General features: G+C 43.1%; 1 protein-coding gene across 1 annotated transcript in view; it reads right to left on the bottom strand.

Moving 5' to 3' along the window:
* Positions 1 to 992: 992 nt before the first annotated feature.
* LOC102577332 (EF-hand calcium-binding domain-containing protein 6) overlaps positions 993 to 18,486 on the bottom strand; it is a 110,130-nt gene continuing 92,636 nt past the window's right edge. Inside the window, exons 13-18 of the mRNA XM_019481333.2 lie at positions 17,239 to 17,380; positions 12,593 to 12,717; positions 11,989 to 12,232; positions 10,063 to 10,235; positions 7,383 to 7,551; positions 993 to 6,076 (exon numbers count right to left, since the gene is read on the bottom strand). Coding sequence (XP_019336878.1) covers positions 5,819 to 6,076; positions 7,383 to 7,551; positions 10,063 to 10,235; positions 11,989 to 12,232; positions 12,593 to 12,717; positions 17,239 to 17,380 — 1,111 coding nt within the window. The 3' untranslated portion in view covers positions 993 to 5,818. The remainder of the gene's footprint in view (positions 6,077 to 7,382; positions 7,552 to 10,062; positions 10,236 to 11,988; positions 12,233 to 12,592; positions 12,718 to 17,238; positions 17,381 to 18,486) is intronic.

The raw sequence follows: 18,486 nt of genomic DNA, 5'->3' as shown, positions 1-18,486 counted from the left end.
ATCAGAAGGCTGGGAGAATGGGCACTATGACCCCATTTCACTATTGAAATTAAATTCCACCATGCATTATCCAAACTCAGCCTTTTCTTCCATTTTGAGTTCTGTAAATGATATTTGAATGCCAGTGTTTTGGCTGCTTTACATGAGACCCCAGGCTACAGCATCCAAGCACTTCACTTTTTTATTTACATATTAATCATTACAATATTATTGTGTGATGTGATAGTGCCATTAGACCCATTTTAAAGACTGGAGACTGAGACAGAGAGATTATGTCTGTGGTCAAGAAGAGTTAACAAGCCAAATAGCCATGAGTATCTTGACCTAAATTGATTGCCCAGAGTCACACAAGAAATGTGTATCAGAGCAGAGAAATTGAGCATGGTTCTAAGCTAGTGCTACAACCTTACTTTTTCTCTTGCTATCTCATTCTCCACGACAAACCAACAGAGATTATAGTAAGAAGTGCTTTAAAAATGCCTCCCTGTATCCTGGACAGGTAGAAGGTGGAAGATGTCAGCTGCTTCCAAGAAGAGTCTGTACTGGACTGTACTGGACTGTACTGTACTATACTGTACTATGCACCTGGGCTCTTGGAATAGATATACTCTGCTCACAAGGCAGTTTCCTTGAACTGGTCTTTGTGGCCAACAGTTTACTTATGCATCATATATTAGCTGCAGAACCTAATCTTGCAATGTTTACAACTAGTTTGTCTAACCCAAAGATGACTGGTTTAAATAGGGACATATTTTTTCCCTTACCATCTCTCCATTTCTAGAAAACCCACATCCAGAACTACTAAGACAGTCAAGGCTGCTTCAGAAACAACAGTCTCGCTTCTCTTTTATTAGAGAGCATATAATGGTGGTAAAATGCATCAGATGTATTTTCAGAGCAATATGTACAAGGTACAGTCGGGTGTATTTCATACTGACCTACATGCTGCACTGAGAGATGAATGCAATTGGATTAAACTGAAGAGCCAAATGTGAAGAAAGAGACTTTATTTAGAAAGTTCATTGTGACCAAACCTCAGAACTTCACATCCAAGTTCATCCTGTAAAACAAACCCTTTAAAACTAGCCTTTAAGTTACAACAATACAAAACCTTTAAACACACATGGTATTTCATCATGCATGGTACCTCATCTTGTATAAGATTAGCATGGTTAGATAAAATATAATTTTTTTTTTAACAAAAATACGCATATTTTACATATCTACTGAAACATTTAAAGGTAATTTAATTGATCATTATTAAATGATATTAAACCTTGAAGTGCAATCCTAGTTTGGTTAATAACTGTGTAAAAAAAAAAAAGAAAAGGATCAGGCACCTTCATTCAAGGAGCTTTGCTCCAGTGCAGGAAGCTCAGTGTGGAATCAGAACCATTGTCTACTCAACAAATATGCTCCTAGGGCCAGAGTCTCAGCTACTGTAAACTGGCATAGTTTCATGTTAGGATATTTTAGACCAGCCATATCTCTGGCCCCTGGTGTTTAATTAGTCTTACATCTGATCCCTTTACTGTCAAATGTCACATCTTTTACAACTTCTTATTCTTGTGAGCACTACATACACACCAGGGAATTAGGTGCAGAAAAATTCAAAATTATGCACTGAGTCTCAGGGGCTGTATATAATGGCACACAGCTGGCCCAGCCTGGCCTGCTGGTGCACACCTTCAGACCAGACCAAGCTGGCTCTGTGGCAGCACATGGGATTTGTAGCACTGCAAGCAGAACCTGTGCACCAGCAGGCCTGGCAGTCTCCATGCTTCCATGTGCAGCTTCCCGCTGGAGTGCTAGAAGCCACTAATGGAGACATGGAGCTGGCCAGCCCAACTCGATGCTGCACGGCTCCTACCTGCAGTGCTGCAAGCCCCAAGGGCTGGTACAGAGCCAGTCTGAGTCAAAGGCATACACCAACAGGTCTGGGTTGAAGGTACGCTGGCTTGGTACCACCATGTGAAGCCCCAGGATTCAGCCAGAGCTGTGCATTGCCAGGGGCTTTCCCTTCTGTGGCCACGAGCACCGCAAGGGTCTACTGCCTGCTGCTGCTGCTGCAGCTGCCACCAGCAGCAGCAGGGGCTATGCACCATTGGTGGGGCATGGGGGCCCATACCCAACCACAAGCCCCACACCAACACACACATACTCACATGCCCACCCACAAACCCCAGGCCCCTCTTCTGCAGCCAGGATCTCCCCTCCCCACTCACCAGCTGTCCAGTCGTGCACCACCATTCTCAGTGCCATCATCTGGGGCTCCCAACTGGAGTGCTAGGAGCCCCATGGGGGTGGAGGCACAGAGCCTGCCTGGGTTAAATTATGCAAAATTATGCAATGATGTGCAGTCATATGTTTTATGAGCAAAATTGCTCAGGTGCATAGTTGCATAATTCCCCGGGGTGTAACTGCAGAATCAACACATGCTGCAGTTAGCAGAGAGCCCCCAGCTGGGCGGGGATTCCCCACCCAGCCGGGGACTCACTGCTAGCTGCCCACTGGCATTTGGGGCAGGCAGCTGGGACCTGCTCCACCCCTGCAGCTCTTTTCAAGCCCCGTGCCTCAATCACCTGATCAGGGCACAGGCCTGGGACCTGCTCTTGACCAGGACAGGTCAGTGGCAGGCCTCCACCCACTGCTGCCACCCTGCAATCTCCCACCCCTGCTACCCAGCTGACTGGGAGCACATTTGCTCCCGGTCAGGGGCCTACATGTGCGCTATTGCACAGTTACTAATTCTGAGAAAATTTGCTACTTGCATTTGTAGGTAGCAAATTTACTTAGGATTAAAGCCAATTACTGCGCAGTAAGCATCTGCACATGTAGATGCAGACACTGCAGCAGTTAGCTCTACTGAGCAGTAAAGCACCTTGTCTAGATGTGCCCTGTATGCTTAGAACTGCTCCAATCTGAGCAACTCAGCACCTATATCCTGATCAAGTCCAATTGGGATACAGAAACTAGGTGTTCCTCTGCCTATGTCTCGCAAAGGATGTAGCCTGGTAGGCAGTCTCAAAGCATACCTGACACACTCACAGGATCAAGCTCCTCACAGAATAGATATAACCACTTTTTCCTACTATGTAGTAGCCATGGTGATGCTGACTTTTCATGTAATAGCCTCATAGCTAAAGCATTTACCCAGGAAATGGGAGACTTGAATATAGGCTTTGTTTAGTCTAGAGGGATCAAATCCCCATCTCTACTTCACATAAAAGTGCCCAAAGGATCAGATGATAGCCAAGGCTGGAAAGAAGATTCTCTTGTTGAAACTGTACAGCCACATAGCAAATGAATGTAGATTCATGGTGCCAGAGGAAAAGAATATAAGAGGGAGCATGCCTCTGTAGCTAGTAGTGAGGGCACTCAGGGGCGATTTCTGTATTTTACATTAAACAGACATGGGATAAGATACAGAAACAGTCCCTGGACTCCAGGATTGCCCTTCCCAGCTGACTACTGCTAACAAATAGGCTATAGAAACATGCCCCCCTTGAGTTTTCCCTCTGGACCCATCTATCTTGAATTCTGTGCTGCAGTGACACAGTTTCAACCTGAAGAGAAAGAAAGTCCCTTCATCTAAGCTGGTCCAGAGCGTGGTGTTTAGGACATTTTATTGGTAACTAGGATATATGGTTTTGAACTGGCTCAAAGCTGAAGGGAGTCTGGAACCCAGCTCTCCTACTTCTGAGGCAACTGCTTTAACCAGTAGAATATTATATAAGGGGGGGACAGGATTACCAGTATTTTTAAAAGAAAATAAGTCCTTGGTCCTTTGAAATAGATGAAAGTGCCTCCCCTTTAGGAGATGATCCTACATGGATGGGGCACTTGAGAAAGAGATGCAGGCACATGCCTAATCTTTGGAGAAAGGCAGAGTTTAAGACCCAGCCCTCTCTGTAGAATTCCCTACTGCCTACCTGTGGGCAGCTCAGGAGTCAGCTATTTCGACTACTCAGTCCCATTCAGATGCACTGCTGTACACTGTATAGGAAGGCTTTGCACCCAATTCAGGGTTTTGGATCCCATTCTGGAGGGTTGACATCTAAAAGTTAGGCACTGTAGCACCTAACCTGTAAGTGCCTAAGTCTAAGAAACACTGAATTCTTTTTCCAGGCCCCAAATTTTCTCTCAATTGAATTACCTTTACATGGTCTCATTAAGGTATATTAGATACAGGTGTTCAATACCATTGGGCATAGTGGAGTTACACACATATAGCTGCCGTACAATTTGCCCTACAGAATTTTATCATCATAGAGATGCAAGAAGCCAATGACGCAGCTTGACTATCAAACCCCAGGTGGAGTGTTAAGGAATGGAATCTGTTAAAGAAACAAACAATCAAAACTTTTTTTCCCAACTTGTAAACTAAGAGAATGTTGTCAGTAATCAGTGAGATAGAACAAACAGTGACAAAACATTTTTTATACAGCCATTTTTTAGTTAAAATTTCATTTAAAAAGACAACCGATCATCTTCATAAAACCTAGCATATTACATTACATGTAACAGAATTCAAAATTATTAGATAGTACTAAAGAAATCACATTTGTCTGATTTTTGCATACTCCAATGTAGATTAAACCAGGGTGTAATAATAGCTGTTCGTGTTCTGCCCTCTAAACTTCTTTTTTTTTTTTACCATGTAGAAGTTTTTCCTTCAGCTTTTTTAAGCCAGTAAAAGTGCTTTCCCAACAGCTTTATTATTTAAAACTGTGAAAATACTGTTTGATATCAGATGTCAAGGAGGGAAAGTATTTGGAACAGGAGCTACAACAGAAGTTAATCTTTTCTTCTAAGGTGCCCAAGTACATATACAGCAAAAGTTTAACACAAGCTTGTGATTGTCTTCCAAGATAATAAAGGGCATATGTTTTTATCGTGGATCTAAAGTGAGTGGCCCAAGGGAAGAAAGTATGTAGAAGCAACCAAAGAGGGCTCCTTCCTTTTGGCATTTTGTTTATGCAGACAAACTGGGTCATATCCACAGCTAGTGAAAGCTGGCCAAGTTTCATTGCAATCAGTGGACCTGTGCTCATCTGCATGAGGAGGATCTGTAATGAAGTTAGATAATTTGCTCCTGTATACCGGACTAGGCAAATAATATACATTTTAATGGTTCCATTTATTTATTTAACCGACTCAATTGTTCACTCATATGCTCATAAAAATGTCTTTATGCCACAAAAGTGAAGTGGCAAATAACTTGATCTTAAAGGTACAACTGCTGTGACAGAGAAGTGAAGCAGAGCAGAGCAGCCACAGAATTGACCCTTATTCCCTGTAATCTATGGATAAAAATATTCCTTTAGGAAGAAGAAAAGGATGGAAATCCATGTTTACATTAAGGGCCAAATTCTGGCTAAATGCCTACATAGGATCTGATCCAACTCCTGATAAGGTCAAAGGAACTCTCTCCCATTGTCGTGGAGTCCTAAGCAGCAAAAATCCACCCTGCATCTCACTGAATATTTCATTTTCTAAAAAAAAAATGATTTGCATCTCTCTATGCTGCATCGTTGCCTCTCCTTTTCAGAATGTTAGTTTCCTTAGTAACAGAGTGGATTGTGTTTTAAATATAGTACAGTAATTGTGTTATACTCAGCTTGGCTCTCTTCTCTCAGAATATGCTTCTATTATCCCCCTACAAAACAACTTACAATACAGTGGGCAAGTAATAAGTAGCCAAAAGACACAAAGCAAAGATGCACACCCCAAAGAGAAGCAAATAGCTGGAAGGATAAGCAGCTGGGAGCATGCAGATGTCATTCTTCTCCTAGTCACAGAAATATTCTATATTATTTTATGGTGGGCTTACAGAGGATTTTTTGGCTGCAGGTGGTTTCCCTTTTTTACAAGTTTCCTCCAAAAAGGACTTATAATCAATTCTCCCATCCAGGTTGGGATCGTATTTAGACAGAATGTGATAAAACTCATCCTCATCTACCAGAAGGTTGCACAGCTTCAGGACAGATCTGAATTCTGGTAGAGAAAGGTAACCACTGCTGTCAGCATCAAGCTTCCTAAAGGCTCTTTGAAGGGTCTTCCAGTCCCCTCGTAACTAGAAAAAAAAGCAAATGGTTTGAATTACTGCAGAGAAATAATAAACAAACTATGTGAGGGCACAATGACCTTTCTGGTGTTTCATCTGAACTACGAAACTGTGAGGTTATGCTGCAGTCTGTTTTACTGCATATACCTGCACATTCACAATGGGAAAGCACACCAGCAAGGTTCGCCACTAGCTCATAATGTATTACATCATAAGCTGTAATAGTAATTTGATCTTTGATAGCTTCTTTCAACCAAGGAGTTCAACATGCTTTAACAACATTAAAACAAAGATTTTCAAAAATGGTGGTCTGGAGTTTAGTCTCCCATATCAATAGTTAGGGATCTAAATAAATGGTCTCATTTTCAAAATTTTGGAGTTTCCACTTATCTCATTAAAGCCAAAGAGATTTCTGAACTTCCAACACATTTGAAAATTAAAATCAGCTGTTCAAGTACCTAAATAAAGACTTAGAAATATAACTTTAGGCACTCAAGTGTAAGGATCTTGAGCTCTGAACTCAGCTATAATTGGCTCTCACAAAAGCACAATGGAAAGTCATTGTCAAGGAGAGTTTCTCCTACTTGTGCTGCTAATGAGTGGCTTGGAACACTTCCTGAATAGTTTGGAACCTTCACTGGAGATGCCGTCACTGGCACTTCCTCCTCCTGCGCTTATCACTATGCTTTTTTCTTTTATTTTTCTTTGCCAGTGTCATTTCATTCTAGACAAGTGCAAGTTCCAGTAAGGTGTTATGTAGGATTATGTCAAAGGAAAATATGCTTAGGAATGAATAATAGTGGTACATCCTCAAATTTGAAAGGTCTGCCTACCAGTAAAATATTATGTATGTATAGGTGCAGGTGACCTATGTTTGCCTACTAAACTATCTATCTTAACTATCTTAGATATTTCTAAGGGACCAACAAAGTCCATGGGAAACTAGAAAGCCAACATTAAGACAAGATAAGTTTCTCTTTCATCATACAGACTCAGACAAAAAAGAATTTCCCCTTCATCTCATAAGTCTGTGGCCTGTGGAGAACAAGGAATCCACCCTTGGTATAGTCATACAATCTGCAGACATAACAAGTACAGTCACTATACCAGGAACTGTTGATGGTTTGCTGAGTGTGTTTTAATGTCTGGCTATCAGCTGGTAGGTACATTAGCCTTAGGTTGAGTACAGATGATTATGCACTTTTAGATCTAATATATAAGCAATTCATTATTGAGAAGAATTCACACTATTTCTCTCTAGGAAACACAATTTACAGTAATTCAACTAGCCACACAGCATATGAGAGCCACCTACTTTTTCTCGCAGTCTACTTGTCAAACTGCCCAGCTCTGATGTCTGCATTCCCATCTGGGATTGGTCTATCTCATCCTGAGATGCCTTCATAACAGCAGCCATGTTATTCCCATTCTTCCACCTTTGTCTCCGTAAAGCAAAGGGCTTCAGAAACTCCAAGTATGAAACACTTAAATAAATCAAAAAGGAAAACAAAAACAGCTCAGTTCAAGAATTATTACATAATTCTATGTTCCAAATTTTCCATCATCTTCAACACATGTGCAGCTAGAGCTGGCTGGAAATTTTTCAACTGAACATTTTTCACTGTAAAATGCTCATCACTGAAACCAACGTGTTCTGCAGAAATGTTCCAGTTTTGATGAACTTCCAGTAGACCACAGACTGGTTTCTCTCAGAAACCTACAGGGTTCCCTAGAAGGTCACTTGCCAGGCTGCTGGGAAACCCAGTCTTCCAAGGTCCATGGTTTTGCCAAGCAGACTTCACCCTGTGGCCAGGGTCCCCGTTTCAGGGTGATTCAGCCATGCAGATTTTTTCAAAGCTATGAACCTGCAGGTTTCCAGACTCGCTGCTGCAGAGTCAGAAGCCTTTCGGAACCCTGGCTCCCACCCTCTGAAACTCATGGTTTAGCAATCAATCATTCTCAGGTCTCATCAGTTCCTAGCTCTCTTTCAGTCTTTCAGACAGCCCTCTGGGTTGAGTGTGCTGGGAACACAGAAGGTGTCAATTTTGTTTAATAATTTTTAAATAAAATATTATCTATAATTTCCCTTCCATGAGCATTTCAAAACACCTATTTTCATTATAAAATGAACAATTTTTTTTTCATTTCATGGGAAATTCTAAATTTCAATTTTTAACCAACTCTACACACGGCCAATCAATATCTGCCCATAACAGTATTCATTTGTTGACTCATAACAATATAAGTCACTGCTTATATACAGGGCAAAACCCAACAACAAGGGTTTGATATAGTTTGGGGATAGGTTGATATAGCTGGAGATGGTCCTGCTTTGAGCAGGGGGTTGGATTAGATGACCTCCTTCCAACTCTAATTTTCTGTGATTCTATGATTCTAAGGAAACCTAAAGAAGTGATTTTTAGCACAAAAGTCAGGCATAAAGTTGTACCTGTATATAACAGTGTAACAGTGGAAAATATGACACATAATTTGATGACAATTCATGGGATTGTCCATTGTTTCATCTGGCAGATTTTTAAATAACATTTTTTTGTATTTCTAAAATGTAAGATTATTCTAGCTAAGAATAAAAATGTTTAGTTAGCATTAAAAATGAGAATGTAACCAATAGGTCTTGTGAGTCTGTAATCAGAGACTGAAATAGTAGCAAACTAGACTAAATATTAAACACTTTTACTGGGATAGAAGTGTTAGATGAGTGGGGTTTTTATGGTTCAATACTAGCAAAAGCCTGAGTGTTGCTGCAGGATCTATTGGCATCAAGGGACTCTTGCAGATGTAGTTTATTTTGCTCAGGGATCTAGCATAAATTATACAGGCCAAAACACTCTTCTGCTGATATAAATTATATCTACAATATCAGAATTTGCCTCTATGGACACATCTATACAACTATACCCACAAAAACTGTGAGCTTCCTCTAGTCTGGTGATTCTCAACCTTGTTAGACTCAAGGCACCCCTTGGAAAATGCCAGTGCTTAGCTTTCACTCATTTTTTAACTACAGAAAAAATAATAGAGCAATTCTTCTGTTGTAAAGAACTCAGGAAAACCAGAACAAGTCACAATATTTTTGATAATATGGATTCCTACTTGAAATCATTGGATTTATTTTATGAATTATAGTATTTGCACAGCTAACAGCACTAGTATTGTGCAGCACCCTGCATCACTCATAAAAGGATCTCAAGACAATCTGGTTGAGAATCACTGCAATTGAGTATTAACCCTGAAACTGCAGTGAGAGGAGAAATGACACTTTACAGATAGGGAGTTAGAATTATTGGACCAATCCAAAGGAGAATTTTGTCGTGCACCATGGAGTGCAAAATATGGCTTAGATATTCAGATTCCTGGGATTTATTTTATTTAGGCCAAGTGTTCTGTCTGCTCTGATTTTAAACCTACAGCAGACCTTTTTTGGAGGCTCCTTCTCTTTCCTCTAAAAGGAATACATTTTGAAGAAGAAGTAGACTTTGATACACAGGCCACAAAAGGCTTCATGATGAAATAACAATATTGCTTTTTCTTTTTTAAAAATATTATGTTTTAGATGCAGGTTGCTGCTCAGTAGTGATGCACTAAGAACACTGGCTAGAACTTAGCCATTATACAGGTAATGCAGAAGCTGGACAAATTTATTAAAAGAACCCTACCAGTACAGCCAATGCCTGAATTGCTAAACCAATTCACCTCTGAATGGCTTTTCAGCAGACATTGCACATTTCTTGAAATTGTGAATCTTAGGTTTTGCAGTTTGGAAGAAACACCCAGTTGGAACTAGAACAAGGAATTCAAGGAACCTAAGCACGAATTTTCTGTCTTAAGGGGTACATTAATCCATAGGGCCACCTACAACATTTAACACAGCTAATACTGTCCAGTATTATAGAACATTTGTTATAGATTCATTTTGATCAAGGACAGATTATTACAGACCAGCTCATTTTAACCTTTCTCCAGATTTAACTCACCAACCATCCCCATTGCTTTCAAATTTCTTTCCCAGTATTTCACATTCATATTCATTCAGGTGCACACACAGCTCAGTCAAAATATCCTTAAATTCTTCTTTGGTGACAAAGCCTGTATGCTGGGGATCCAGCTCTTCAAATTCCTTCTTGAGAACATCCCATAAATACTCCACCTAGAGAAACAAAACATTTGAAATCTTGCTGTGTTCAGAACCTATTCCCAGTCCTCTGACTAGCATTACTCAGCCGTGTCCTCATGCAATTCACAGGGCACATCTACATGACACACTTGATGGCCATTGCACTAATTCTGTGTATTAGCGCGCCAGACAAAACTGTGCTAATGCACTAATGCACAGATTAGTCTAATGGGCATTAAGCTTCACCTAAAAAGCATTCATCTGCAATAATGCACAGTAGCACCAATGATGGCGCATTAATGAACGTGTAGACATGCCCACAGAAGTCAGCATTTCCTGCTCTTTTCTTCTGGCAGGCTTACTGGTTCTAAAGGCAGTAGGTTGTGGAGTCAGTAGTAAGATTTTCTGTACCTGGTGACAAGTCTGTATATTCAGAATAACCCCACCCACCTCAGTGGCATAAATGAGAAGATCTGTTCCAATACAGTTTCTACACTTAGGGCTTTGTTATAGGTTACACTGTGAGCCATACAAATGGTGATCAACTTAGTGCTAGCTTGCAGTTACACCTTCAACATGAGTGGCACATCTATGAGGAGTGGCCACAATTTAATGGAATAGGGGCTGGGTTATGTGGATCAACAGATAATCCTGCCCTGGAGTGGCGTAACTTTCAGCCGCATTACAAATGCTTTAAATCACTTGAAGATGTTAATGTGCAGATAATCCAGGGGTTAAAAATTTTAGGAGCCACCCAAAATGAATATGTAACAAGGCGCTTAGCATAGCTACATGCCTAAGCCAATATTTAAAAGGAATGATGTAGCCAAGTTCTGCTCTTGCATACACATGTTTTTGCCTTTTTCTTGAAAAAATAAGGTAAATATTTTAAAGTTTAAAAATTAATTTGAAAATGTATCCTTACATATTTATTTGGTTCATACTTTAGTTACCATCTTGAGTCAGCATAACAGCACTGTATTTCCATACAGAGACCTGGAACCTGACAGCCCATTTCAAATAGATACTGCTCATAGAGAGACAATGATTTGCTTCCCACTTCCATATCACATTAGTTCCCTTTGATTAGGAAAGAAAAAGAAATCTGCTGTACTGCTCTCTCCTTTAAATTCAGCCTCATTTTGCTAGGTCAAGGCTGGCAGCTTCTAACCACCCAGGGGGCTGTACCAGCAGGGGCTTCATGCCACTCAGGCCATGCTAGGTGAGGCATAGGGCACAGGCCTGCAGGTCATGTGGACAAACCCTCACTCCACTGCATTGAACACCCACACAGGCACCTCCCCACTGCTATACCATGTGGGCACGATCCCTCTGTACTGTTACAATCTACCCCATCGCATGTGGCACTGGATTCACCCTCAGCTCCTTGCAGTGTGCCACGCTGCCCCACCCCTGGGGCAGAGGCAGGAAGTGGCAGCTGGAGGAGGGAGGGGGAACCTAGAGGAGTCGTGGCACAGGGGGAACCTGGGGGCTGCACCTTAACCCCTCATAGGTCATGTGTGGCCCACTGCCCACCATTGGACACTCTGTGTTAGGAGGCTATTCCACAGTGCTGATTGTATCTTTTTTCTTAATACACATAACAAAAGACACATCATGTATTTTAAAGAAAAAAAGCTTGCAGCTCTCTGTTTGGGACCCAGGTACCAATTCTGGAAATTAATTCACTACTTAGCAATCTTTTCCAGTGTTAGGAATGTAACTGCACACACAGTATTGGAAGTAAAGCCCCTGTGCGTAACTTCTTTAAACTAGAATAGCTTACTTTTGCTCGCACCCTGTCCACCAATATGTCAGAATCGCAGCTGAGATTTTTAGAACGCAACCTGAGGTTACTGTCTCCTTTTCTGGGTGGACTAATCTTGGCATTGGGAAAGCATGCAGAGCTGGGGGAGTAGCCAAAGTGTCTGATGAACTCCAGATAGTCAAGGGTGTTATCCTGATTTGTAATTAAAGTTTCCCACAGCCTGCGGATTTCACCTCGAGTTATTTCAGGTTGGATGTCAAACCTTTCTTCAAAACATTGAAAGAAAAAAAATGTAATGAGATTAACAGCAGCGGCAACAACAATAATACATATTTTGAGGAAAAGTAGAAAGTTATTGTATTTACTAGACATATATTAACAGTCTTACTCAGCAAACTACAAATGAGGTCACAATGTATTCAGGAGTTTTACTGAGTAAAGACTTCAGGTCTACATCAAAAAATAGTAGGAGGATACAATGACAAATGACTGATTCTTTGGTGGAAAAATCCCTCTGAGCCAGGTCCTCGGCTAATGGAAAGGAACACAGCTCCATGAAAATCACCGCCTGGAGAGGATCTGGCCCTGTATTTTGAAAGAAGTCTCCAGCAAATCTCCTTACCGCTTCAAGAGAAAGTACATAGTCTCCTGAGTGAGGCGCTGGGAGTTCATTTCATCTAAGTCTTCAAACTCTTTTTCTATTGCTTGAGAGCGTTTGTTTAATAAGTTCTTAATAATCTTGAACAACTTGTGGGGGAAAAAGAAGGTACATGTGAAAATTTATAAAGAACTTATTTATACATGCCCTGACACACATTTCTCCCTGTCTACATCTTTCAAACAAGGAGCTATCTGGCAGCTGTCTCACAAGAATGTGATTTCACTGCAGCACAAACCCAGAATCTGTAAGAATTATGCTATTAGACACAATGCAGCTTCAGGACTTTTCAACTAAGCCAACAAAGACAAATTGCATGATTTTTACAGCTAATCAGTCAGCAAATATTTTAATATCTAAATCAAGGCTGCCCAACTAGTGGCCCACAGGCTACATGAAGCTTCTGAGGAATTAAATTGTGACCCCTGGACTCCTGGTGCAGTCACTGTTCCCGTTTTTACTTTCTTGCTGTTACCATTGGAGTCCCCGCTGCTCCCCTTGACTCCTCTGGGTTCTGCTGTCTGTCCCCACTCCAGGAGGCAGGGTGGAGCAGTGCAGCCTGTGGGACTGAAGGAACCATGGCCAGAGGACTTGGAGGGACCCATGGACCCCATGTGGCATCCGTGCTGGTATGGTGGCGTGGGAGTGCCCACTGTACAGCAGGAACAGGAGGGAGAGGCCACAGGGCGCAGCATGTCCATGCATGCAGGATGCCTCTGTGGCATGGCAAGTCAGTGTGGTGGGGGTCCATATTGTGCAGCATGAGCTCATATGAAACACTGGGGGCCCATGAGGTACACTGGGGGTGGGGCTCACATGGTGCAGTGGGGACCTTTGTACTGCAAACAGGGGGGCTTACATGGCACAGTGTGCAGCCTGTACAGCAAGGAGCTCAGGAGTATGTGGCCCACAAGGTGTGTGGCTGGGGGTCTTGCCACCCTCAGCCACTCAGAAGCTGGACAACCTTGAATTATACAAATGCCCACTCCAGTTGTTTCACAGCTAGATCAAGCTGCCACTGCAGAGGAAATTTTGTTCAAGGTGAACTCTGCATTTTACTTTCATAGATTCATAGATTCATAGATGTTAAGGTCGGAAGGGATCTCAATAGATCATCGAGTCCGACCCCCTGCATAAGCAGGAAAGAGTGCTGGGTCTAGATGACCCCAGCTAGATACTCATCTAACCTCCTCTTGAAGACCCCCAGGGTAGGGGAGAGCACCACCTCCCTTGGGAGCCCATTCCAGACCTTGGCCACTCGAACTGTGAAGAAGTTCTTCCTAATGTCTAGTCTAAATCTGCTCTCTGCTAGCTTATGGCCGTTATTTCTTGCAACCCCCAGGGGTGCCTTGGTGAGTAAAGCCTCACCAATTCCCTTCTGTGCCCCCATGATGAACTTATAGGCAACCACAAGGTTGCCTCTCAACCTTCTCTTGCGGAGGCTGAAGAGGTCCAGGTGCCCCAGTCTCTCCTCATAGGGCTTGGCCTGCAAGCCCTTAACCATATGAGTGGCCCTTCTCTGGACCCTCTCCAGGTTATCCACATCCCTCTTGAAGTGCGGTGCCCAAAATTGCACGCAGTACTCCAACTGCAGTCTGACCAGCACCCGAGAGAGGGGAAGTATCACCTCCTTGGTTCTGTTCGTCATGCATCTGCTGATGCATGATAAAGTGCAGTTAGCTTTTCTGATGACTTTGTCACGCTGACAACTCATGTTCATCTTGGAGTCCACTAGGACTCCAAGATCCCTTTCCACTTCCATGCCACCAAGCAGGTCATTTCCTAGGCAGTAGGTATGCTGGACATTTTTCCTCCCTAGGTGCAGCACTTTGCATTTCTCCTTGTTGAATTGCATTCTGTTGTTTTCTGCCCATATGTCCAACCTGTCCAGGTCTGCTTGTAGTTGTTCCCTGCCCTCCGGTGTGTCCACTTCTCCCCACAGTTTTGTGTCATCCACAAACTTGGACAGAGTACACTTCACTCCCTCATCCAAGTCGCTGATGAAGACATTGAAGAGTATCAGTCCAAGGACCGAGCCCTGCGGGACCCCACTGCCCACACCCTTCCAAGTCGATACTGACCCATCCACTATGACTCTCAGGGTGTGACCCTCTAGCCAATTCGCCACCCACCAGACTGTGTAGTCATCCAAGTCACAGCCTCTTAACTTGTTCACCAGTATGGTGTGGGATACCGTATCGAAGGCCTTCCTGAAGTCTAAGTAAACAACGTCAACCCCTACTCCTGCGTCCAGGTGTTTTGTAACCTGGTCATAAAAAGAGACTAGATTAGTCAGGCATGATCTACCTGCTACGAACCCATGCTGGTTTCCCCTCAGCATAATTTTTCCTGCCGGGCTCTCGCAAATGTGAGCCTTGATAATTTTTTCAAAGACTTTGCCAAGGATGGAGGTGAGACTGACTGGCCTATAGTTGCCTGGGTCCTCCTTCCTCCCTTTCTTGAAAATGGGGACCACATTGGCCCTTTGCCAGTCCATTATATAAGCCTGTAGTACTGCATACATAATAATGAAAGCAGAAGCTCTGCATGCCCTCTACATGCATTTCCATGACATCTGTTGTGTCCATGGGACAAAAAACAGGAATTGCAATTTACATTTTATCAGAGAATCTCTGATCAAGTCACAACTGCTAACCTTCTCAAAACCTCAGCCTACAAATACTTTATGCATATTCATAATTTCATAAATATAAACTTAAACTCATAAAACTAAGTCTATGTGTAAGTGCTTAAAGGATCAGGGCCAGTGTGTCTTAACCTTGTACCCGGCACTCTTGTGTGGCAGCTCATAGCCATCTTAAAAACAGTGACAAATTATACCTCCAGTGGAACCGCTGCATAAATAAAATGACATAAACTCTAATGTAAGTGTTTGCTAGATTAGGCCATATGTAATTTTAATTTGCTAGAATGAATGTGAAGGGGTGAGAGAAAAATCAGACCTGTGATAGAAATCTGCAGACATAATTTACCTAGGTTTCTCCCTGGGCTATCATGAAGTACTGCACAAGGAATTAGAAACATAACTGACCATTGCTAAAGTAACAAGTTGATAGTTGATAGCTGCAGGCAGACCTGGACAGGTTGGACAAGTGGGCAGAAAACAACAGGATGCAGTTCGACAAGGAGAAATGCAAAGTGCTGCACCTAGGGAGGAAAAATGTCCAGCATACCTACTGCCTAGGAAATGACCTGCTTGGTGGCATGGAAGTGGAAAGGGATCTTGGAGTCCTAGTGGACTCCAAGATGAACATGAGTTGTCAGCGTGACAAAGTCATCAGAAAAGCTAACTGCACTTTATCATGCATCAGCAGATGCATGACGAACAGAACCAAGGAGGTGATACTTCCCCTGTCTCGGGTGCTGGTCAGACTGCAGTTGGAGTACTGCGTGCAATTTTGGGCACCGCACTTCAAGAGGGATGAGGATAACCTGGAGAGGGTCCAGAGAAGGGCCACTCATATGGTTAAGGGCTTGCAGGCCAAGCCCTATGAGGAGAGACTGGGGCACCTGGACCTCTTCAGCCTCCGCAAGAGAAGGTTGAGAGGCAACCTTGTGGTTGCCTATAAGTTCATCATGGGGGCACAGAAGGGAATTGGTGAGGCTTTACTCACCAAGGCACCCCTGGGGGTTGCAAGAAATAACGGCCATAAGCTAGCAGAGAGCAGATTTAGACTAGACATTAGGAAGAACTTCTTCACAGTTCGAGTGGCCAAGGTCTGGAATGGGCTCCCAAGGGAGGTGGTGCTCTCCCCTACCCTGGGGGTCTTCAAGAGGAGGTTAGATAGGCATCTAGCTGGGGTCATCTAGACCTAGCACTCTTTCCTGCCTATGCAGGGGGTCGGACTCGATGATCTGTTGAGGTCCCTTCTGACCCTAACATCTATAAATCTATGAATCTATGAATGCTTCAAAGGCAAAATAAGACAAGGATCTGGAGTCAAAAAAACCCACACCAAAAAAAGTGGGGCAGAGCACATGGTATGCACAACGCAAAGCCAGAGTATGCACAGCATGGTATGCACAGCATGCACAGCAAAAAACCAGAGCCTAGCTTGCTGAAGCCATGCTCCAGCTGCTGGCCAGGCTCTCAGCTGCAGGAGCACTGTGGCTGTAGCCTTAGGAGACCCCAGGGCCCCTGCTAAGGCTGCTGGGGCCAGAACAGTTGCTGGGCCCAGCCTCCCCTACCCCATCTGGGGTAACCTGCCACACACTAGAGGGAGCGTGGCATGGGCTTTTCCTGGGGACAAGCTGCCGCTGCTACTTGTCTGTGGGGAAACAAATGTCCATGCTTGTGTGGACATGGCCATGATCTCTACCACTAAGGTAGGTTGGAAGCAAAATGTCTACCTTGTGCAGCCAGCAATGAAACTATGAAATTATGGACAAAATATTGAATTTTGCAATCCTCATCAGGGTACTAGCATGTATTCCTGAACCTGCAGCCTCCAGCACAAGCTGTTCTCAGGCACCTCCTCTGCTTGGAATTAAGGCCATGGCAGAATCCTGATCCAGAAGGTGTCAGTCAGGATAAGCATCAGTTAATTAAAAGTTGTTCTTCAGAACAAATGTACGTGGCATCATTGTACCTGTCTAGGAGTTCTTTTACAGCTGTGTTTCTCTTTCTGGTCATTAATATTTTCTTTCTGATTCTGCACATCTTTGTCTTCATTTATCTCAGGCACAGAATTCATTACTGATCTCTCATCAAAGAGACTGGGCAATCCTTTCCTGAAAGAAACAACAACATCAATGTTACCCTACATGTCCCCCTCTCACTCACTGGTTTCTTAAGTAGAAGAGTTATTCTGAAAGCCCAGTGCTGCTGAATACATAAAACCCAGAAGTGTCCCACACAGGATAGAAACTGTAACTAGCATGCATATTTTACTAAATGCACCTGCTTATATGGTTCCCTGCTACTTTTTCTTCAAAACGAGTAAACACAAGCATGGCATTGCTATATGTGTGACTGCACTGTTTTCCCAGATACGCAGCTGGCCAAATGCTGTCTGATTTACACCCTCTGCAAGGCCAAGAGAGTACAAGGGATATTACTGTTCCTGTTCTGTGAGAAACAGGACGTGCCTTTGGGGAAGGTACAGCAACAACGCCTGAATGGAGTGGCTTCTGTTTTATATACTACCCACAGTACAGGTCCAGAGACAAAACCCAAACTCCGGCCTCTAGAGAAGTAGGGAGGCACCTGAAATGCTTTGCCACTACACCTCTGTTAGCTAAGTACAAGGCTGTATCAAGACTTGGCCCCTGCAAAGGGATGGGTAAGTAAGGTAGGGCACAATCTAGCCCAAACAAAGTGCACTTTTCAAAGGGACAGGCCAAGGTTTAGTCATGTAAATGCCTTTGACTTTAGCACATGACTAAAACTCAAACCAAAAAAGCCTTAAAAATGACCCCAAGGTATAAAATGTTGAATATTCAGGCACAATCTCCAGCCATGGTGGGCAGCCCTGCCTGACTTTCTAAATGTGCTGTTGTAACCGTTTCAGAGTGCATTTATGCATCTTCATTTTGCATTGATTTTTCTAAAGTGTGTGTCATTTATCCCACAGCAGCCTTGGTAAAAGCTTTTAAAAACAGCAAGACCCTCCAGGTGGGGCAGAACATAAAGTTCTAGGTAACCCTGTGGGGTGGACACAGCACAGTCCAGCAGGGTTAAAGGGGAGACTGTCCAAATGTATCCAAGACCTGAAAATCTTGATATACGTAAGCCCTACATGCATCAGATAAAGAAGCCAGAAAGAAAGGTGCCCCCTAATGAGTTTTTTTTGCGCTTGGGTGAGCGAAAGGGCTGCTTCAGGAGGCTAATAACTGAA

This window comes from Alligator mississippiensis, chromosome 2, assembly GCF_030867095.1.
Source record: "Alligator mississippiensis isolate rAllMis1 chromosome 2, rAllMis1, whole genome shotgun sequence".
Taxonomy (NCBI): Eukaryota; Metazoa; Chordata; order Crocodylia; family Alligatoridae; genus Alligator; species Alligator mississippiensis.
This window is presented reverse-complemented; position numbering and strand designations above follow the sequence as displayed.